The following is a 20,373-nucleotide window of genomic DNA, read 5'->3' on the forward strand; positions in this document are numbered from 1 at the left end:
CATAGCAGTGCATTTGGAAAGAGGTGACATGATAGGTCCAAGTCAGCATGGATTTGTGAAAGGGAAATCATGCTTGACAAATCTTCTGGAATTTTTTGAGGATGTTTCCAGTCGAGTGGATAAGGGAGAACCAGTTGATGTGGTATATTTGGACTTTCAGAAGGCGTTCGACAAGGTCCCACACAAGAGATTGATGTGCAAAGTTAGAGCACATGAGATTGGGGGTAGTGTACTGACATGGATTGAGAACTGGTTGTCAGACAGGAAGCAAAGAGTAGGAGTAAATGGGTACTTTTCAGAATGGCAGGCAGTGACTAGTGGGGTACCGCAAGGTTCTGTGCTGGGGCCCCAGCTGTTTACACTGTACATTAATGATTTAGATGAGGGGATTAAATGTAGTATCTCCAAATTTGCGGATGACACTAAGTTCGTTGGCAGTGTGAGCTGCGAGGAGGATGCTATGAGGCTGCAGAGCGACTTGGATAGGTTAGGTGAGTGGGCAAATGCATGGCAGATGAAGTATAATGTGGATAAATGTGAGGTTATCCACTTTGGTGGTAAAAAGAGAGACAGACTATTATCTGAATGGTGACAGATTAGGAAAAGGGGAGGTGCAAAGAAACCTGGGTGTCATGGTACATCAGTCATTGAAGGTTAGCATGCAGGTGCAGCAGGCGGTTAAGAAAGCAAATGGCATGTTGGCCTTCATAGCAAGGGGATTTGAGTACAGGGGCAGGGAGGTGTTGCTACAGTTGTACAAGGCATTGGTGAGGCCACACCTGGAGTATTGTGTACAGTTTTGGTCTCCTAACCTGAGGAAGGACATTCTTGCTATTGAGGGAGTGCAGCGAAGGTTCACCAGACTGATTCCCGGGATGGCGGGACTGACCTATCAAGAAAGACTGGATCAACTGGGCTTGTATTCACTGGAGTTCAGAAGAATGAGAGGGGACCTCATAGAAACATTTAAAATTCTGACGGGGTTAGACAGGTTAGATGCAGGAAGAATGTTCCCAATGTTGGGGAAGTCCAGAACCAGAGGTCACAGTCTAAGGATAAGGGGTAAGCCATTTAGGACCGAGATGCAGAGGAACTTCTTCACCCAGAGAGTGGTGAATCTGTGGAATTCTCTACCACAGAAAGTTGTTGAGGCCAATTCACTAAATATATTCAAAAAGGAGTTAGATGAGGTCCTTACTACTAGGGGGATCAAGGGGTATGGCGAGAAAGCAGGAATGGGGTACTGAAGTTGAATGTTCAGCCATGAACTCATTGAATGGCGGTGCAGGCTAGAAGGGCCGAATGGCCTACTCCTGCACCTATTTTCTATGTTTCTATGTTTCTCCGATCAGAGGTTTTACAATTACAATTACACAGTTTTCCGAGGTGTGTGACCCTCCTACAAAACCACCGATGGGCCTACTGCTATCAGTGAAGTTATATTGATTTGTTGACTCTTATCAGACTAACTCTGAGTGGTTCTTCCCCACCTGTCCATCTCTCATCACATGTCACCTTTCTGGAACGTGTTCAACTTTGTCTCCGTTTCTGACGTGTGAAGTAACCTTGCTTCCCAGGGTTTGCTGAGATTCAGATGCTGTTTACAATCTATGTTCCCAAACATTTGTATCCTTGTTCTGTACTGAATATGTACACTTCCATGTTGTAAGGTTAATCCAACGGATGGTTCATTACCCATCAGGCTTTGCTATCCCCTCTTACGTAAGCGAGTATATGAGCGTGCTTTACATACACAAGCGGGTTATACATAATCGGTCAATATTACAATCCATACCGTAAGACAGAAGAACTCCTGATTCCTCAGAATCTCCTAATACTGATAAGCCCTCTTAATCTGGACCATTTTACGTGTCAGATCAATTCACTACCTTCAGTATCTCCATTCTTGACCATCGGTCTGTCTCTACTGTAGTGACCGTTTTTTATCCCCTTACAAGGTCATTTTGAATACTGTGTCCATTTTTGGTCACTTAATATGGTAGAGTAATTGAGGCTTTGGAAAAGGTATAGACGACGGCCACAAGATTGATTCCCAGTTTAAAATACCTTAGCTACTCATAGGCATAAAGGGCTCAAGTTTCGGCCTGAGTTGCTCCTATTTTTTTGGAGCAACTAGTTTAGAATGGAGCATCTTAAAAATTGCAATTCTCGACGTTTAGTTTGCTCCAGTTCTAGTCAGTTAGAATAGTTCCATTTTAGAACAGATTTATTTTTTCAAAAGGGGGCATGTCCAGCCACTTATGCCTGTTTTGCAAGTTTAGGCAGCGAAAACTTTCTCCAAACTAACTTAGAATGGAGTAAGTGTAGATTTTTGTATGCTCAGAGAAACCTTGCCGACACTTATAAATTGGGCGCAGGGATCGAGAGATGGGGGGGGGGAGAGGGGGTTTACAAATATTAAACACTTCACTTTTACAAATATAAAGCCATCATCAATAATAAATGATAAATAAATCAATAAATCAACCAATAAATCAATCAAAAAAAAATTAAATAATAAAAAATTATTTCTAACATAGAAAACATAGAAAATAGATGCAGGAGTAGGCCATTCAGCCCTTTGAGCCTGCACCACCATTCATTAAGATCCTGGCTGATCATTCCCTCAGTATCCCTTTCCTGCTTTCTCTATATATCCCTTGATCCCCTTAGCCGTGAGGGCCATATCTAACTCGCTCTTGAATTTATCCAATGAACTGGCATCAACAACTCGCTGCGGCAGGGAATCCCACAGGTTAACAACTCTCTGAGTGAAGAAGTTTCTCCTCATCTCAGTCCTAAATGGCCTACTCCTTACCCTAAGACTGTGTCCCCTAGTTCTGGACTTCCCCAACATCGGGAACATTTTACCCGCATCTAACCTGTCCCGTCCCGTCAGAATCTTATACGTTTCTATGAGATCCCCTCTCATCCTTCTAAACTCCAGTGTATAAAGACCCAGTTGATCCAGTCTCTCCTCATATGTCAGTCCTGCCATCCCAGGAATCAGCCTGGTGAACCTTCGCTGCACTCTCTCAATAGCAAGAATGCCCTTCCTCAGATTAGGAGACCAAAACTGAACATAATATTCCAGGTGAGGCCTCACTAAGGCCCTGTACAATTGCAGTAAGACCTCCCTGCTCCTATATTCAAATCCCCTCGCTATGAAGGCCAACATACCATTTGCCTTCTTCACCGCCTGCTTTACCTGCATGCCAACTTTCAATGACTGATGAACCATGACACCCAAGTCTCGTTGCACCTGCTCTTTTCGTGATCTGCCGCCACTCAGATATTTTTTCTTCGCATTTTTGCCACCAAAGTGGATAACCTCACAGTTATCCACATTATACTTCATCTGCCATGCATTCGCCTACTCACCTAACCTGTCCAATTCACCCTGCAGCCTCCTAGCGTCCCCCTCACAGCTCACACTGCCACCCAGTTTAGTGTCATCTGCAAATTTGGAGATATTACACTCAATTCCTTCATCCAAATCATTGATGTATATTGTGAAGAGCTGGGGTCCCAGCACTGAGCCCTGTGGCACTCCACTAGTCACTGCCTGCCATTCTGAAAAGGACCCGTTTATCCCGACTCTCTACTTCCTGTCTGCCAACCAGTTCTCTATCCACGTCAGTACATTACCCCGAATACCATGTGCTTTGATTTTTCACACCAATCTCTTGTGTGGGACAAACATAGAAACATAGAAACATAGAAAATAGGTGCAGGAGTAGGCCATTCGGCCCTTCTAGCCTGCACCGCCATTCAATGAGTTCATGGCTGAACATTCAACTTCAGTACCCCATTCCTGCTTTCTCGCCATACCCCTTGATCCCCCTAGTAGTAAGGACCTCATCTAACTCCTTTTTGAATATATTTAGTGAATTGGCCTCAACAACTTTCTGTGGTAGAGAATTCCACAGGTTCACCACTCTCTGGGTGAAGAAGTTCCTCTGCATCTCGGTCCTAAATGGCTTACCCCTTATCCTTAGACTGTGACCTCTGGTTCTGGACTTCCCCAACATTGGGAACATTTTTCCTGCATCTAACCTGTCTAACCCCGTCAGAATTTTAAATGTTTCTATGAGGTCCCCTCTCATTCTTCTGAACTCCAGTGAATACAAGCCCAGTTGATCCAGTCTTTCTTGATAGGTCAGTCCCGCCATCCTGGGAATCAGTCTGGTGAACCTTCGCTGCACTCCCTCAATAGCAAGAATGTCCTTCCTCAGGTTAGGAGACCAAAACTGTACACAATACTCCAGGTGTGGCCTCACCAATGCCCTGTACAACTGTAGCAATACCTCCCTGCCCCTGTACTCAAATCCCCTTGCTATGAAGGCCAACATGCCATTTTCTTTCTTAACCGCCTGCTGCACTTGCATGCTAACCTTCAATGACTGATGTACCATGACACCCAGGTCTCTTTGCACCTCCCCTTTTCCTAATCTGTCACCATTCAGATAATAGTCTGTCTCTCTGTTTTTACCACCAAAGTGGATAACCTCACATTTATCCACATTATACTTCATCTGCCATGCATTTGCCCACTCACCTAACCTATCCAAGTCGCTCTGCAGCCTCATAGCATCCTCCTCGCAGCTCACACTGCCACCCAACTTAGTGTCATCCGCAAATTTGGAGATACTACATTTAATCCCCTCATCTAAATCATTAATGTACAGTGTAAACAGCTGGGGCCCCAGCACAGAACCTTGCGGTACCCCACTAGTCACTGCCTGCCATTCTGAAAAGTACCCATTTACTCCTACTCTTTGCTTCCTGTCTGACAACCAGTTCTCAATCCATGTCAGTACACTACCCCCAATCCCATGTGCTCTAACTTTGCACATCAATCTCTTGTGTGGGACCTTGTCGAACGCCTTCTGAAAGTCCAAATATACCACATCAACTGGTTCTCCCTTATCCACTCGACTGGAAACATCCTCAAAAAATTCCAGAAGATTTGTCAAGCATGATTTCCCTTTCACAAATCCATGCTGACTTGGACCTATCATGTCACCTCTTTCCAAATGCACTGCTATGACATCCTTAATAATTGATTCCATCATTTTACCCACTACCGATGTCAGGCTGACCGGTCTATAATTCCCTGTTTTCTCTCTCCCTCCTTTTTTAAAAAGTGGGGTTACATTGGCTACCCTCCACTCCATAGGAACTGATCCAGAGTCAATGGAATGTTGGAAAATGACTGTCAACGCATCCACTATTTCCAAGGCCACCTCCTTAAGTACTCTGGGATGCAGTCCATCAGGCCCTGGGGATTTATCGGCCTTCAATCCCATCAATTTCCCCAACACAATTTCCCGGCTAATAAGGATTTCCCTCAGTTTCTCCTCCTTACTAGACCCCCCGACCCCTTTTATAACCGGAAGGTTGTTCGTGTCCTCCTTCGTGAATACCGAACCAAAGTACTTGTTCAATTGGTCCGCCATTTCTTTGTTCCCCGTTATGACTTCCCCTGATTCTGACTGCAGGGGACCTACATTTGTCTTTACTAACCTTTTTCTCTTTACATATCTATAGAAACTTTTGCAATCCATCTTAATGTTCCCATCAGGCCCTGGGGATTTATCGGCCTTCAATCCCATCAATTTCCCCAACACAATTTCCCGGCTAATAAAGATATCCTTCAGTTCCTCCTTCTCACTAGACCCTCGGTCCCCAATTACTTCCGGAAGGTTATTTGTGGCTTCCTTCGTGAAGACAGATCCAAAGTATTTGTTCAATTGGTCTGCCATTTCTTTGTTCCCCATTATAATTTCACCTGAATCAGACTGCAAGGGTTCTACGTTTATCTTCACTAATCTTTTTCTCTTCACCTATCTATAGAAGCTTTTGCAGTCAGTTTTTATGTTCCCGGCAAGCTTCTTCTCGTACTCTATTTTCCCCCTCTTAATTAAACCCTTTGTCCTCCTCTGCTGAATTCTAAAATTCTCCCAGTCCTCAGATTTGTTGCTTTTATGGCCAATTTATATGCCTCTTCCTTGGATTTAACACTATCCTTAATTTCCCTTGTTAGCCATGGTTGAGCCACCTTCCCTGTTTTATTTTTACTCCAGACAGGGATGTACAATTGCTGAAGTTCATCCATGTGATCTTTAAATGTTTGCCATTGCCTATCCACCGTCAACCCTTGAAGTATCATTTGCCAGTCTATTCTAGCCAATTCACGCCTCAAACCATCGAAGTAACCTTTCCTTAAGTTCAGGACCCTAGTTTCTATATTAACTGTGTCACTCTCCATCTTAATAAAGAATTCTACCATGTTATGGTCACTCTTCCTCAAGGGGCCTCGCACAACAAGGTTGCTAATTAGTCCTTTCTCATTACCCATCACCCAGTTTAGGATGGCCAGCTCCCTAGTTGGTTCCTCGACATATTGGTGTAGAAAACCATCCCTAATACACTCCAGGAAATCCTCCTCCACCGCATTGCTACCAGTTTGGTTAGCCCAATCAATATGTAGATTAAAGTCACCCATGATAACTGCTGTACCTTTATTGCATGCATCCCTAATTTCTTGTTTGATGCTGTCCCCAACTTTACTTCTACTGTTGGTGGTCTGTACACAACTCCCACTAGCGATTTCTGCCCCTTGGTATTCCGTACCGATTCCACATCATCCAAGCTAATGTCCTTTCTTACTATTGCATTAATTTCCTCTTTAACCAGCAATGCCACCCCGCCTCCTTTTCCTTTCTGTCTATCCTTCCTAAATGTTGAATAACCCTGGATGTTGAGTTCCCAGCCTTGGTCACCCTGGAGCCATGTCTCCGTGATGCTAATTACATCATACCCGTTAACTGCTATCTGCGCAGTTAATTCGTCCACCTTATTCCGAATACTCCTCGCGTTGAGGCACAGAGCCTTCAGGCTTGTCTTTCTAACACACTTTGCCCTTTTAGAATTTTGGTGTAATGTGGCCCTTTTTGCTTTTTGCCTGAGGTTTCTCTGCCCTCCACTTTTACTTTCCTTCTTTCTATCTTTTGCTTCTGTCCCAATTCTACTTCCCTCTGTCTCCCTGCATAGGTTCCCATTCCCCTGCCATATTAGTTTAATTCCTCCCCAACAGCACTAGCAAGCACTCCCCCGAGGACATTGGTTCCGGTCCTGCCCAGGTGCAGACCGTCCTGTTTGTACTGGTACCACCTCCCCCAGAATCGGTTCCAATGTCCCAGGAATTTGAATCCCTCCCTTCTGCACCACTCCTCAAGCCACGAATTCATCTGAGCTATCCTGTGATTCCTACTCTGACTAGCACTGGCACTGGGAGCAATCCTGAAATTACTACTTTTGAGGTCCTACTTTTTAATTTAGCTCCGAGCTCCCTAAATTCGTCTTGTAGGACCTCATCCTGTTTTTTTAGCTATATCGTTGGTACCTATATGCACCACGACAACTGGCTGTTCACCATTCCTTTTGAGAATGTCCTGCACCCGCTCCGAGACATCCTTGACCCTTGCACCAGGGAGACAACATACCATCCTAGAGTCTCGGCTGCGGCCGCAGAAACGTCTATCTATTCCCCTTACAATTGAATCCTCTATCACTATAGCTCTCCCATTCTTTTTCCTGCCCTCCTGTGCAGCAGAGCCACCGCGGTGCCATGAACTTGGCTGCTGCTGCCCTCCCCTGATGAGTCATCCCCCTCAACAGTATCCAAAGCGGTGTATCTGTTTTGCAGGGGGATGATCGCAGGGGACCCCTGCACTACCTTCCTTGCAATGCTCTTCCTGTTGGTCATCCATTCCCTATCTGGCTGTGGACCCTTTTCCTGTGGTAAGACCAATTCACTAAACGTGCTATTCACGTCATTCTCAGCATCGTGGATGCTCCAGAGTTCATCCACCCGCAGCTCCAGGGCCGCAATGCGGTCCGTCGCCGCCGCTGCCGACTCTTTGGGCGGGGGCCCGCCCCCAGCGAGATGCCGGGCGGGCGGGCCCCGCCGCCGATGAAGTAAGCGGTGTCAGGCCACTCGGCCGGAGACTGGAGGTGCTTGGGGGGCCGGGAGCTACTGCGCACGCGCGCAGCTGCCGGCACTGTTTTTGGCGCAGGGCTGTAGCTCTGCCCCCAGCAGCTGCTGCTGCGCAGCGCTGAGCTGGAAATGGGCCTACAGCTATTGTAGAATTGCGAGGTAAGTATTCGGCACAATTTTTGTTCTACAAATTAGGCGGGCCTCTCCGATGTGCGCCTTTCTAGCGGGGGTCCAAAACTTGAGCCCAAAGAGCTGGGTCTGTATACTTTAGAGAAGTGTTGAAAGAAGGGTGATTTGATGGAGGTTTTTAAAATAATAAAGGGACTAGGTTAGAATGAAACTAGGATCATGCTTACAAAACAAAAACGGCAAATTCTGGAAACACTCAGCAGGCCAGGTAGCATCCATGGAGAGAGAAACAGAGTTAACATTTCAGGTCTGGGACCCTTTGTCATAACTGGAAAAGGTTAGAGATGAGCTTTGTTGGAACAGTGTAAGAGGCCGAGAACAGAGAGAAGTTCCGCAAAGCGGCCGCCTAATCTCCTGTACATTGGGAAGACCAAATGTAGATTGAGTGACCGCTTTGCGGAACACCTCCGTTCAGTCCGTAAGGGTGACCCCGATCTTCCGGTCATCTGTCACTTTAATTCCCCGCTCTAACACCTCTGTTCTCTGCCTCTATTCCATTCTCCGTATCCGCCACATCTGTTCTGACGATGCCACCTTCCATACTAGTGCTTCCGATATGTCTTCCTTTTTCCCCAACCGAAGATTCCCCTCTACTGCGGTTGACGGGGCCCTTGACCGTGTCCATACCATTTTCCGCACTTCTGATCTCACCCCTTCGCCTCCTTCCCAGAACCACGACAGGGTTCCCCTTGTCCTCACCTTCCACCCCACCAGCTTCCACATTCAAACGATCATCCTCTGATATTTCCACCACCTCCAGCATGATCCCACCATCAAACACATCAGCATTCCGAAGGGACCGCTCCCCTCGCGACACCGTGGTCCTCTCCTCCGTCACCCCCAACATCTCCTCCCCTCCCCATGGAGGAGATGCAACACCTGCCCTTTTACCTCCTCCCTTCCCACTGTCCAGGGCCCCAAACACTCCTTCCAGGAGAAACAGCGATATACTTGTACTTCTTGCAATTTAGTGTACTGTATTCGTTGCTCACGATGCGGTTTCCTCTACATTGAGGAGACGAAGCGCAGATTGGGTGACCCCTTTGCAGAACACCTCTGTTCAGTCCGTTAAGGGTGACCCTGAGCTTCCTGTCACCTGTCACTTTAATTCCCCGCTTCACTTCCACTCTGATCTCTCCGTTCTTGGCTTCTTACACTGTTCCAACGAAGCTCAACATAAACCCAAGAAACAGCACCTCATCTTTCGATTAGGCACTTTACAGCCTTCTGGACTCAACATTGAATTCAACAATTTCAGATCATAACCTCTGCCCCTATTTTTTCAGGCGGCCGCTATTTACGATTCTGCCATCTCCAGTTTTGTTCTTTCCTCTGCCCCACTTTCCCTGCCTCTGCACCTGGTTAAAATCTGTTACATCTCTAACTTTTTCCAGTTCTGACGAAGGGTCACAGACCTGAAACGTTAAATCTGTTTCTCTCTCCACAGATGCTGCCTGGCCTGCTGAGTGTTTCCAGCATTTTCTGTTTGTTTCGGATTCTAGCATCCGCAGTATTGTCCCTCATGTACTTCCCCTTAAATGCTATTTGTCTCAACTACTCCATTTCACATTTTAACCACTTTCAAATGTAGAATACTTCAAGTCGAATATAAAGTGGCTGTCTCCAACATTTTAGATTTTATCTATTAATTCCACAATCCCATGCCCCCAGTGGATAAGTCATGCTCCAAGGGAATGTGAATTGGAGATGGGCCTAAAGCATTGTAGCTCCTATCCTGCAACCTGGGCTTTCTGTGAGTGTAGCACTCCACCAGGAGAGCACAAGATTGTGAAATTACCATGAGAAAGTGTACTAACCGCTTCAGTTATGCTGCTCTCTCATCCCTACAGCTGATTGGATTTAACTACTGCAGGCCAACTGTCCATATGTAAAGCGGAGTGTTAGTGATTTGGGGTCCCTGTCTGTGGACAAAAAGCAGCACAGATCAGACCCACCACCTATAATTATGCACCTGTGAGTATGCTCACGGGCTTATAGAGCTGTTGAGTTGGGAGCGGCTTAGCCAATCACGTGATGTTCACAAGACTCAATAAAACCCCAGCCAGTTGGGTTCAGGAGATCCACAATGAGGCAGTTGGTTGTTAGCCTGGTGGATGAACTGCAGTGTGTCGTATGATTGTTAAACCTTTGCTAATAAACTAACTAGTTCTTAATAGCAGCGTGTTGCTATGAATTCTTAAGCAAAGAACCCATGAAGCAAATACATTACACCACCCAAGAGCTCTTGCCGCATGGTTCTTCTGCTTGACATCGCTGTATACTGTGAGTGAGGAACTACCAGCATTAGCTCGGGGAAGGGAAGGAAAAGGGTTGGAAGGAGAGAGGAAGGAAATTGATGGCATAATTTGGGGGGGGCGGGGGGGAGGTGTTCGTTGGAGCTTGAACTGACTGGACAGGAGGTAAGGAAAGCAAAGTGCCAGCTTAAACATAGGGGAATGGGAAGAGTGCCAACTGGGATGGTTGGATGGGGAAGAAACGTCTCTGTGCTTGCCGGCTAGAGATGGTGAAGTTTCACTGTGAACTGGGAGAGGGGCTGGAAAAACTGAAAGTCCATTTTCATTATAGATTACAAAATACTGGAAAAGGCACCAAGTGAAGTATTAAGATTAAAATGTTCTGGAGGTTGGACAAGGCATGCCTCCAAACCCCTGCGACAATAAACCTTGTCCCTTCAATGCTTTTATCCCTCTCAGTTTTCATGTACATACGAGTCCTGAAACTATTAAGATTCTGTTCCCAACACAAATCTTACTCTCATATATCGCAGAATAGGATGCGCAAATAGTGCACTCAATTCACAACACTTCAGATTTTTAGGATAGTAATAAGCTTCTGGCCAGCTTTTCCTAGTTTTCTATTTTAGCATACCATAAAAACTATAAAAATTCAAACTCTATTTTTGCAGTTGAACCTAAAATTACGTTGCTTGGAAACTCATGCTGAAAATATGTATCTAAGTGTGCCTGGCCAGGGTTCTGTTAATGCTATTGTTTTAACCTCTCCCAATACAGGAAATACACCATTGCTGGGGTTTGCGGCATATGGAGCTTCAAAAGCCGCTCTCGGCATGTTTTCTGATATTTTGAGACAAGAACTTGCCATTTGGGGAGTCAAAGTGGCCATCGTCCAACCTGGTGGGTTCAAAACAGGTCTGTATCTGCATCAGAAAGAGCTTAAGGCATTGAAGGCTTCCACAAGCCACCCTATTTATTTTCATCAGCTGACACTCTATCGATGAAAGATGGAGCAAATCGTTTGCTAAGCTGTATATTTTATATATTTTAGCATACAATTTTCTATATTATGTGTGTGTGTGTGTGTATCGTGAGCTCAAGGAGATGGGTTTTTACTATTAAACTAGTTAAATAGATGAATTGCTCTTCCGTGGACACAATTGGACCAATACGATAATCCAGATTGAAATACCCTGTAATATGTTGCTTTTAATTTATATATGGATTTTAGTGTTCGAGGAACATATTTCATATTTGATATTTCCAGTCGAAGCTCAGTCCATCTAAAAGTGCAGTCGATGTCAGCTTTTATTGACTTTCTGACATTTGCATGAAAAATGGCCAGGTTTACTTGTACAGTGCAGCGCCTTTAATTAATTAAACACCTTTCAGTGACACATGACTGTAATTCAAAAATTAATTTATCTTCATATTTGGAAAATAATGATTTTGATGGTTGATCAAAAAACTGTAATGTTGCATAGTTTTTGGCCTTGAAAGCATCGACAATGAATACACTAAATGACTTCGTCCCAACCTGTAACAGTGTGAGGCTGACCTCTCATGTTTAATATTAAACTTTATGAAGCTGAATGATAGCAAGTGTGATCAGTCCCAGCAAGTAAGGACAAAGATCCTTTATGGCAGTTTGGTTGGTAATTTTCATCCTTATCGTGACCGGAAGCAAGGTATGGGAAGAAAAGGACAACTGCTCAAAACAGTCACAAATCTTACTCTCACATGTCGGAGAATTGGATGTGCAAATAGTGCACCCAATTCACAACACTTCAGATTTTTAGGATATTAATAAGTTTCTGACCAGTTTTTCCTAGTTTTCTATTTTAGCATACTATAAAAACTATAAAAATTCAAACCCTGTTTTTGCAGTTGAACCTAAAATGATGTTGCTTGGCTGATGATTAATTAAATTCTTCATTCATCAACTTCTCTCAATGTACCACAACCCCCAGTCTCTTGTAATGTAATGGTTGAATCACTACAGCTTGATTTCCATGCTCTCCAATACATAGAAAACATAGAAACATAGAAAATAGGTGCAGGAGCAGGCCACTCAGCCCTTCTAGCCTGCACCGCCATTCAATGAGTTCATGGCTGAACATGAAACTTCAGTACCCCCCTTCCTGCTTTCTCGCCATACCCCTTGATCCCCCGAGTAGTAAGGACTTCATCTAACTCCCTTTTGAATATATTTAGTGAATTGGCCTCAACAACTTTCTGTGGTAGAGAATTCCACAGGTTCACCACTCTCTGGGTGAAGAAGTTTCTCCTCATCTCGGTCCTAAATGGCTTACCCCTTATCCTTAGACTGTGACCCCTGGTTCTGGACTTCCCCAACATTGGGAACATTCTTCCTGCATTTAACCTGTCTAAACCCGTCAGAATTTTAAACGTTTCTATGAGGTCCCCTCTCATTCTTCTGAACTCCAGTGAATACAAGCCCAGTTGATCCAGTCTTTCTTGATAGGTCAGTCCCACCATCCCGGGAATCAGTCTGGTGAATCTTCGCTGCACTTCCTCAATAGCAAGAATGTCCTTCCTCAAGTTAGGAGACCAAAACTGTACACAATACTCCAGGTGTGGCCTCACCAAGGCCCTGTACAACTGTAGCAACACCTCCCTGCCCCTGTACTCAAATCCCCTCGCTATGAAGGCCAACATGCCATTTGCTTTCTTAACTGCCTGCTGTACCTGCATGCCAACCTTCAGTGACTGATGTACCATGACACCCAGGTCTCGTTGCACCTTCCCTTTTCCTAATCTGTCATCATTCAGATAATAGTCTGTCTCTCTGTTTTTACCACCAAAGTGGATAACCTCACACTTATCCACATTATACTTCATCTGCCATTCATTTGCCCACTCACCTAACCTATCCAAGTCACTCTGCAGCCTCATAGCATCCTCCTCGCAGCTCACACTGCCACCCAACTTAGTGTCATCCGCAAATTTGGAGATACTACATTTAATCCCCTCGTCTAAATCATTAATGTACAGTGTAAACAGCTGGGGCCCCAGCACAGAACCTTGCGGTACCCCACTAGTCACTACCTGCCATTCTGAAAAGTCCCCATTTACTCCTACTCTTTGCTTCCTGTCTGACAACCAGTTCTCAATCCATGTCAGCACACTACCCCCAATCCCATGTGCTTTAACTCTTCACATTAATCTCTTGTGTGGGACCTTGTCGAAAGCCTTCTGAAAGTCCAAATATACCACATCAACTGGTTCTCCTTTGTCCACTTTACTGGAAACATCCTCAAAAAATTCCAGAAGATTTGTCAAGCATGATTTCCCTTTCACAAATCCATGCTGACTTGGACCTATCATGTCACCATTTTCCAAATGCGCTGCTATGACATCCTTAATAATTGATTCCATCATTTTACCCACTACTGAGGTCAGGCTGACCGGTCTATAATTCCCTGTTTTTTCTCTCCCTCCTTTTTTAAAAATATAGCACTGACAATCTTGTTTCTTTAAATTCTTCAACAACTGAATATCATCAAGTAAAAACAATCATTACATTAGGGCGCCACTCCTTTTATCCCTGTTTAAAATGTCCTCTTGATTTAGGGCCATTCACATAGTAGATCCAGCACCATGAGTCTTCAACTTTCTTTCTGGCCAGGATTCAATGCAGCTCGGAGTTTGTTCATTCAAGGCATGTGGGCGTCGCTGGCAAGACAATGGGATTGATAAACTAGCAATGTTAATTAATTTACATATTGAAGGGCTGTTTTAGTCGTCCACCCAGGACGCCTAAAAAATGGTCCCAGCAGATTTGGCAGTAGGACAAACGCCCTCGCAGATTGAGTGCAGCCCACCCCATTGCTAAATTGGAATGCTTTGCATCTGTCTTCTACTCCGAAACACCCATTGAAACTGCAACTTTCCACAAAGTTTAATTTCTCACTCTTTACTATGATTTTTGACTTTTTTTTTAAATCCAGAATTTCCATAGGTTTACATACTTCTATGGTTGTACTTCTTGTTTACAAGATTTTTACAGCAACCTTCATTGAAACAATGTGGTAGATTTTCATCTTTACTGATTGGGCATTAAGAGTTGCCTGAGCGGGGACAAACACATGCCAATAACAGCCACAAGACTGAGTACTGTGAGCTAAAACTGATGTGACCTTAGTCTCTTTAATACAACTCCAGAGTGCCTAAGCAGCATGGCAGACAACCTTTTATACTCCCTTGGGCCTCCAACAGTTGCACCCTCTGGTGGCAAGTCTTACACAGTTAAAATGTTTACATACATAACATCACTCTCCCCCCCCCCCCAAAGTCTTTGATACAAATTATTTACAAGTTGAGACAATCCGGGCCCTATGCTCCCTGGTTGATCATCTGAGTTCAAACTCTGGCATGGGTGAGTTGGTTGGACCATTGCTGCACTGCGGCGTGGCTGGTCTGACAGGACTGTTGGGAATGGTGGGTTCATCCTCTTGATTGACAGCGACGTCGATTGCTGGTTGGGTGTGTGTTGGTGGATCGATGATGGTGATGTCCTCTTCAGGTTGTTCCTGGTTGTCAGTGAACCGCAGTTTGGTCTGATCCAAATGCTTTTTGCACGTTTGTCCATTCAATAGTTTGACTATAAACACTCTATTCCCCTCCTTGGCCAAGACAGTGCCAGCGACCCATTTAGGACCATGACCGTAATTAAGGACAAACACAGGGTCGTTAACATCACTGTCACGCGATACAGCCACCCGATCGTGGTATATGTTTTACCGTTGACGCCGGGTTTCCACGTGATCATGTAGATCCGGGTGGACGAGGGAGAGCCTGGTTTTGAGTGCTCCCTTCATTAACAATTCTGCAGGGGGACCCCAGTGAGCAAGTGGGGTTGCGTCCGGTAGCTGAGCAGAACCCGAGATAAGCGGGTCTACAAGGAGCCTACCATCACGCTTTTCAAGCTTTGCTTGATAGTTTGGATTGCCTGTTCTGCTTGACCGTTGGATGCGAGCTTAAACGGGGCAGACCTGACATGCTTGATGCCATTATGGGTCATAAACTTGTTGAATTCCGAGCTGGTGAAACATGGTCCATTGTCACTGACAAGGATGTCGGGCAAGCCATGGGTGGCGAACATAGCCCAGAGGCTTTCAATGGTGGCAGTGGATGTGTTGGATGACATAATTACACATTCAATCCATTTAGAGTAAGCGTTCACTACAACTAAAAACATCTTTCTGAGAAAGGAGCCAGCAAAATCTACGTGAATCCTGGACCACGGTTTGGAGGGCCATGACCACAGACTCGATGGAGCCTGCCTTGGTGCATTGCTCAATTGTGAGCACATGTTGCACTGGTGTACGCATGATTCTAAGTCCAAGTCAATGCCGGGCCACCAAACATGCGACCTGGCTATGCCTAAGTGGGTATTGTGTAGGTCGCATATAAATGTTGCCCTATCTTTTTTTGGCAAAACTACATGATTACCCCATAAGAGACAATCCGACCGGATGGACATTTCATCTTTGCGTCAGTCAAACAGCTTGATTTCATCTTGCATTTCCCCGGGAATGGCCGACCAGCTCCCATTGAGGACGCAACGTTTTACAAGTGATAGTACAGGATCCTGGCTGGTCCAGGTCCTGATCTGTCGAGCAGTGACAGGTGACCCCTCGCTGTCAAAAGCATCCATGACCAGAAGCAAGTCTGCGGGCTGTGCCATTTCCACCCCGGTAATGGGCAATGGTAGCCGACTGAGGGCATCAGCACAGTTCTCCGTGCCTGGTCTGTGGCGGATAACATAGGCATAGGTGGACAATGTTAGTGCCTATCTTTGGATGCGGGATGAAGCATTGGTGTTTATACCTTTGCTTTCTGAAAACAGCGAAATGAGCGGTTTGTGGTCGGTTTCAAGCTCAAACCGAAGTCCAAATAGGTATTGGTGCATTTTCTTAACCCCATGTACACATGCTATCGCCTCTTTCTCGACCATACTGTAGGCTCTTTCAGCCTTAGACAGACTTCTAGACGCGTATGCAACTGGTTGAAGATTGCCTGATACATTGATTTGCTGTAAGACACAGCCGACCCTGTACGAAGATGCATCACAAGCTAACACTAATCATTTACATGGGTCATACAGTACAAGTAACTTATTAGAACAAAGGAGGTTTCTAGCCTTCTCAAAGGCTGTCTCTTGAGATTTACCCCAAACCTAGTCGTCACCCTTACATAGCAACATGTGCAACGGTTCCAGTAAAGTGCTTAACCCGGGTAGAAAGTTACCAAAATAGTTGAGGAGTCCCAGGAACGAATGCAGCTCCATCACATTCTGTGGTCTGGGTGCATTCTTGATGGCCTCTGTCTTTGAGTCCGTGGGTCAGATGCCGTCTGTCGCAATCTTTCTCCCCCAAAATTCGACCTCTGGCGCCAGGAAAAAACACTTGGAGCATTTCAGCCTGAGTCCCACTCTGTCTAGACGACTTAGAACCTCTTCCAGGTTGTGCAGGTGTTCGATCAGGAAGTCTTCTTGAAACACAACGGTGCACGGAACCGATTTCAGCAGACTCTCCATGTTCCTCAGGAAGATGGCAGCAGCCGAGCGAATCCCAAAAGGGCACCTGTGGTATATAAACAGTCCTTTGTGCGTGTTGATAACATCAATCTTTTCGGAGATTCAGCCAGCTCCTGTGTCATGTAGGTGGAGGTTAGGTCCAACTTGGTGAACGACTCCCCTCCCCTGCTAACATTGCAAACTGGTCATCTGCCTTGGGTAGCGGCTACTGGTCTCGTAACGAGACTCGGTTACCTTGTAGTCTTGGCAGATTCTGACCGTGCCATTGCTTTTCAACACCGGTACAATCAGACCAGCCCACTCGAACTCGACTGGCGAAATGATTCCCTCACGTTGAAGTCTGTTCAGTTCGATCTCGACTTTCTCCCTCATCATATATGGAACCGCTTGAGCCTTGTGATGAACGGCCTTGCATCGGAGATTAGATGGATCTGCACCTTGGCGCCTGTGAAGTTGCCGATCCCTGGTTCAAATAGTGACGGAAATTTGCTCAGCACTTGGGCGCATGAGGCATCATCCACTGAAGATGTCGTCCCGGTTCCATCGAATAGCCAGCTTCTGCCGAATATCGTTGGGCCATCCCCTGGTACAATCCACAGTGATAAATCATGCACAGCTCCATCGTAAGATACCTTAACTGCCGCACTGCCAATGACTGGTATGAGCTCTTTGGTGTAGGTGCACAGCTTTGTCTGAATCGGGCTCAGTTTGGGCCTCTGTGCCTTGTTGCCCCACAGTTTCTCAAAAGCCTTCTGGCTCCTAATTGACCGACTCGCCCCCGTGTCCAACTCCATTGATACCGGAATACCATTCAATTTGACTTTCAGCATGATAGGAGGGCTCTTGGTGGTGAAGGTGTGTACCCCATACACTTCTTCCTCGGGTTGAGTTGCCTCTCTTGTTTGTTCTGCGTGATCTGCGCCGGATCGATCATCCTCTGCCGACTCTGCCACGTGATGAGTTGCAGCACTCTTGCACATTCGCTGGAGGTGCCCCATTGTTTCGCAGCCTTTGCACACGTAGTGCTTGAATTGACATTGATGGACTCGATGATTACTCCCGTAGCACCAACATGGTGCTAATGGATTTGCATTCATGCCCGATGGCGGACTCTAAGTCATCCTAGATCTTGCAGCTGCAGATGTGTTGGCCCTACCATATGCAATTCTGCCTGCTAGCAACATTATCTTATGCAGAGTACTTGCTGGTGAGCTTCGATGCTGGGAAGATATCTGTCTCGTATTATCGCTCATGGATATGAATGCCTGGGCTATCGTGATGGCCTTGCTTAGGTCTAGGAATTCGGCGGACAGCAGCTTGCGAAGAATGACCTCGTGGCCGATGCCAAGCACAAATACGTCCCGCAGCATTTCCCCCCAAAATCCAGCAAATTCGCAAGTTCCCGCAAGGCGTCTCAGGTCGGCAACATAACTCGCCACATCCTGGCCCTTGGAGCGGTGGTGCGTGTAGAAGCGATACCTGGCCATTAAGACACGCTCCTTCGGCTTGAGGTGGTTCCCAACCAGCGTACACAACTCTGTATATATCTTCTCCGCTGGTTTTCTCCGGTGCTAGCAAATTCTTGATGAGGCCGTATATTGTGGACCCACACACGGTGAAGAGAATCGACCTGCGCTTGATCGCTTTATCCTCCCCATCCAGCTTGTTGGCCACGAAGTACTGGTCGAGATGCTCAACGAAGGCTTCCCAATCATCACCCTCTACAAATATCTCTAAAATACCAACGGCAGCCATGACCGCATGAAAGTTCATAATCTGTTACTCGTCGCCAATTGTTAGGTATGGAAGAACTCCACAAGACTGAGTACTGTGAGCTAAAACTGATGTGACCTTAGTCTCTTTAATACAACTCCGGAATGCCTAAGCAGCATGGCAGACAACCTTTTATACTCCCTTGCACGAGGTGTGCAGGTGACCCTTGGGCCTCTAACACTTGCGCGCTCTGGTGGTAAGTCTTACACAGTTACAATGTTTACATACATAACAATTTTCCTTCCATTTAAATTAATGGAATGAAAATCGTTTGGTTTCTTTAACAGGCACTTAAAGTCCAGGCAGTAAAGATGAATGAGTCTGTTGGTGTAATTGTGCATTCTGATGTATTTTATACACTTAAGGATGAGGCGGTTGGCAGTGGCCATGGAGATAGCTATGTACAGGTTCACATGACCTTATCCTGAAGGTTTCATAAGACAAAGGAGTAGACCGTACAGCCCCTTGAGCCTGCTGTGCCATTCAGTAAGATCATGGCTGATCTCCTACCTCAACTTCTGCCCTATCACTATGTCTCTTGATTCCCTTATTGTCCAAAATCTAGTGAACACCTTCTTGAATATATTCAACAACTGAGCATCCACGGCCTTCGGGGTAGAAAATACCAAAGATTTACAACCCTCTGAGTGAAGAAATTTCTCCTCATCTCAGTCCTAAATGACCAATCCTTTATCCTGAGACTGTGACCCCTAGTTCTAGGCTCTCCAGCAAGGGGAAACAACCTCTCGGCAGCTACTCTGTCAAGCCCTCTAAGAATTTTTTATGTTTCAATGAGGTCACCTCTCATTCTTCTAAACTCTAGAAATATAGGCCCATTCTACTCAATTTCTCCTCATACGACAACTATCTCATCCCAGAAATCAATCTAGTGAACCTTTGTTGCACTGCCTCCAAGGCAAGTTTTCCTTCCTTTGGTAAGGAGATCAAAACTGTGCACAGTACTCCAGGTGTGGTCTCATCAAAGCCCTATATAATTTCAGCAAGACTTCCTTAATCTTATACTCCAACCCCCTTGCAATAAAGGGCAACATTCCAATTGCATTCCCTTAAATTTGGTTCCCCGGAGCATGTGGTGATATACTATCTTCTTCCATCTTGAACCCGTTTGTCCATCCCTCTATGTGGGCTGTTGTGGATTTGTTACTGTCATGTATCTCACACTACTGTATATAACTATCTTACCATGCTATACATGACTGTAACTAGATATGACCTGTAACCACAAGCATACTTTACCACCAGGGTTGCACTTGCAGGAGACACTGCATAACTGTTCCACACAGGTATATAAAAGGCAGGTCTCAGGCAAGTGTGGGACTCGAGAGCTATGAAATAAAGGTGCAGGTCCAGAGTGACCTTGACTTCAACATGTGCCTCGTGTAAGTCTGTACTGTAGGGTCAGGACTTTACAGTGGCGACGAATTACGGGATCACAGAATCCACAGAATGGCTACCAACGGCTCAGATGAGAAATACAATGCTGGAGACAATTGGGAGGACTTTATAGAAAGGCACCAGCAAAGCTTTGTAACCAAAGACTGGTTGGGCGACGATAAGGCAGACAAGAGAAG

General features: G+C 45.6%; 1 protein-coding gene across 3 annotated transcripts in view; it reads left to right on the plus strand.

Moving 5' to 3' along the window:
- Positions 1–20,373, plus strand: part of LOC139278952 (17-beta-hydroxysteroid dehydrogenase type 2-like) — a 78,876-nt gene that overhangs the window by 47,178 nt on the left and 11,325 nt on the right. For all 3 annotated transcript variants that reach the window (XM_070898238.1, XM_070898236.1, XM_070898237.1), the window contains one exon: positions 11,224–11,361. In XM_070898238.1, the coding sequence (XP_070754339.1) occupies positions 11,224–11,361 (138 nt within the window). The remainder of the gene's footprint in view (positions 1–11,223; positions 11,362–20,373) is intronic.

Source organism: Pristiophorus japonicus, chromosome 13 (assembly GCF_044704955.1).
Source record: "Pristiophorus japonicus isolate sPriJap1 chromosome 13, sPriJap1.hap1, whole genome shotgun sequence".
Taxonomy (NCBI): Eukaryota; Metazoa; Chordata; class Chondrichthyes; family Pristiophoridae; genus Pristiophorus; species Pristiophorus japonicus.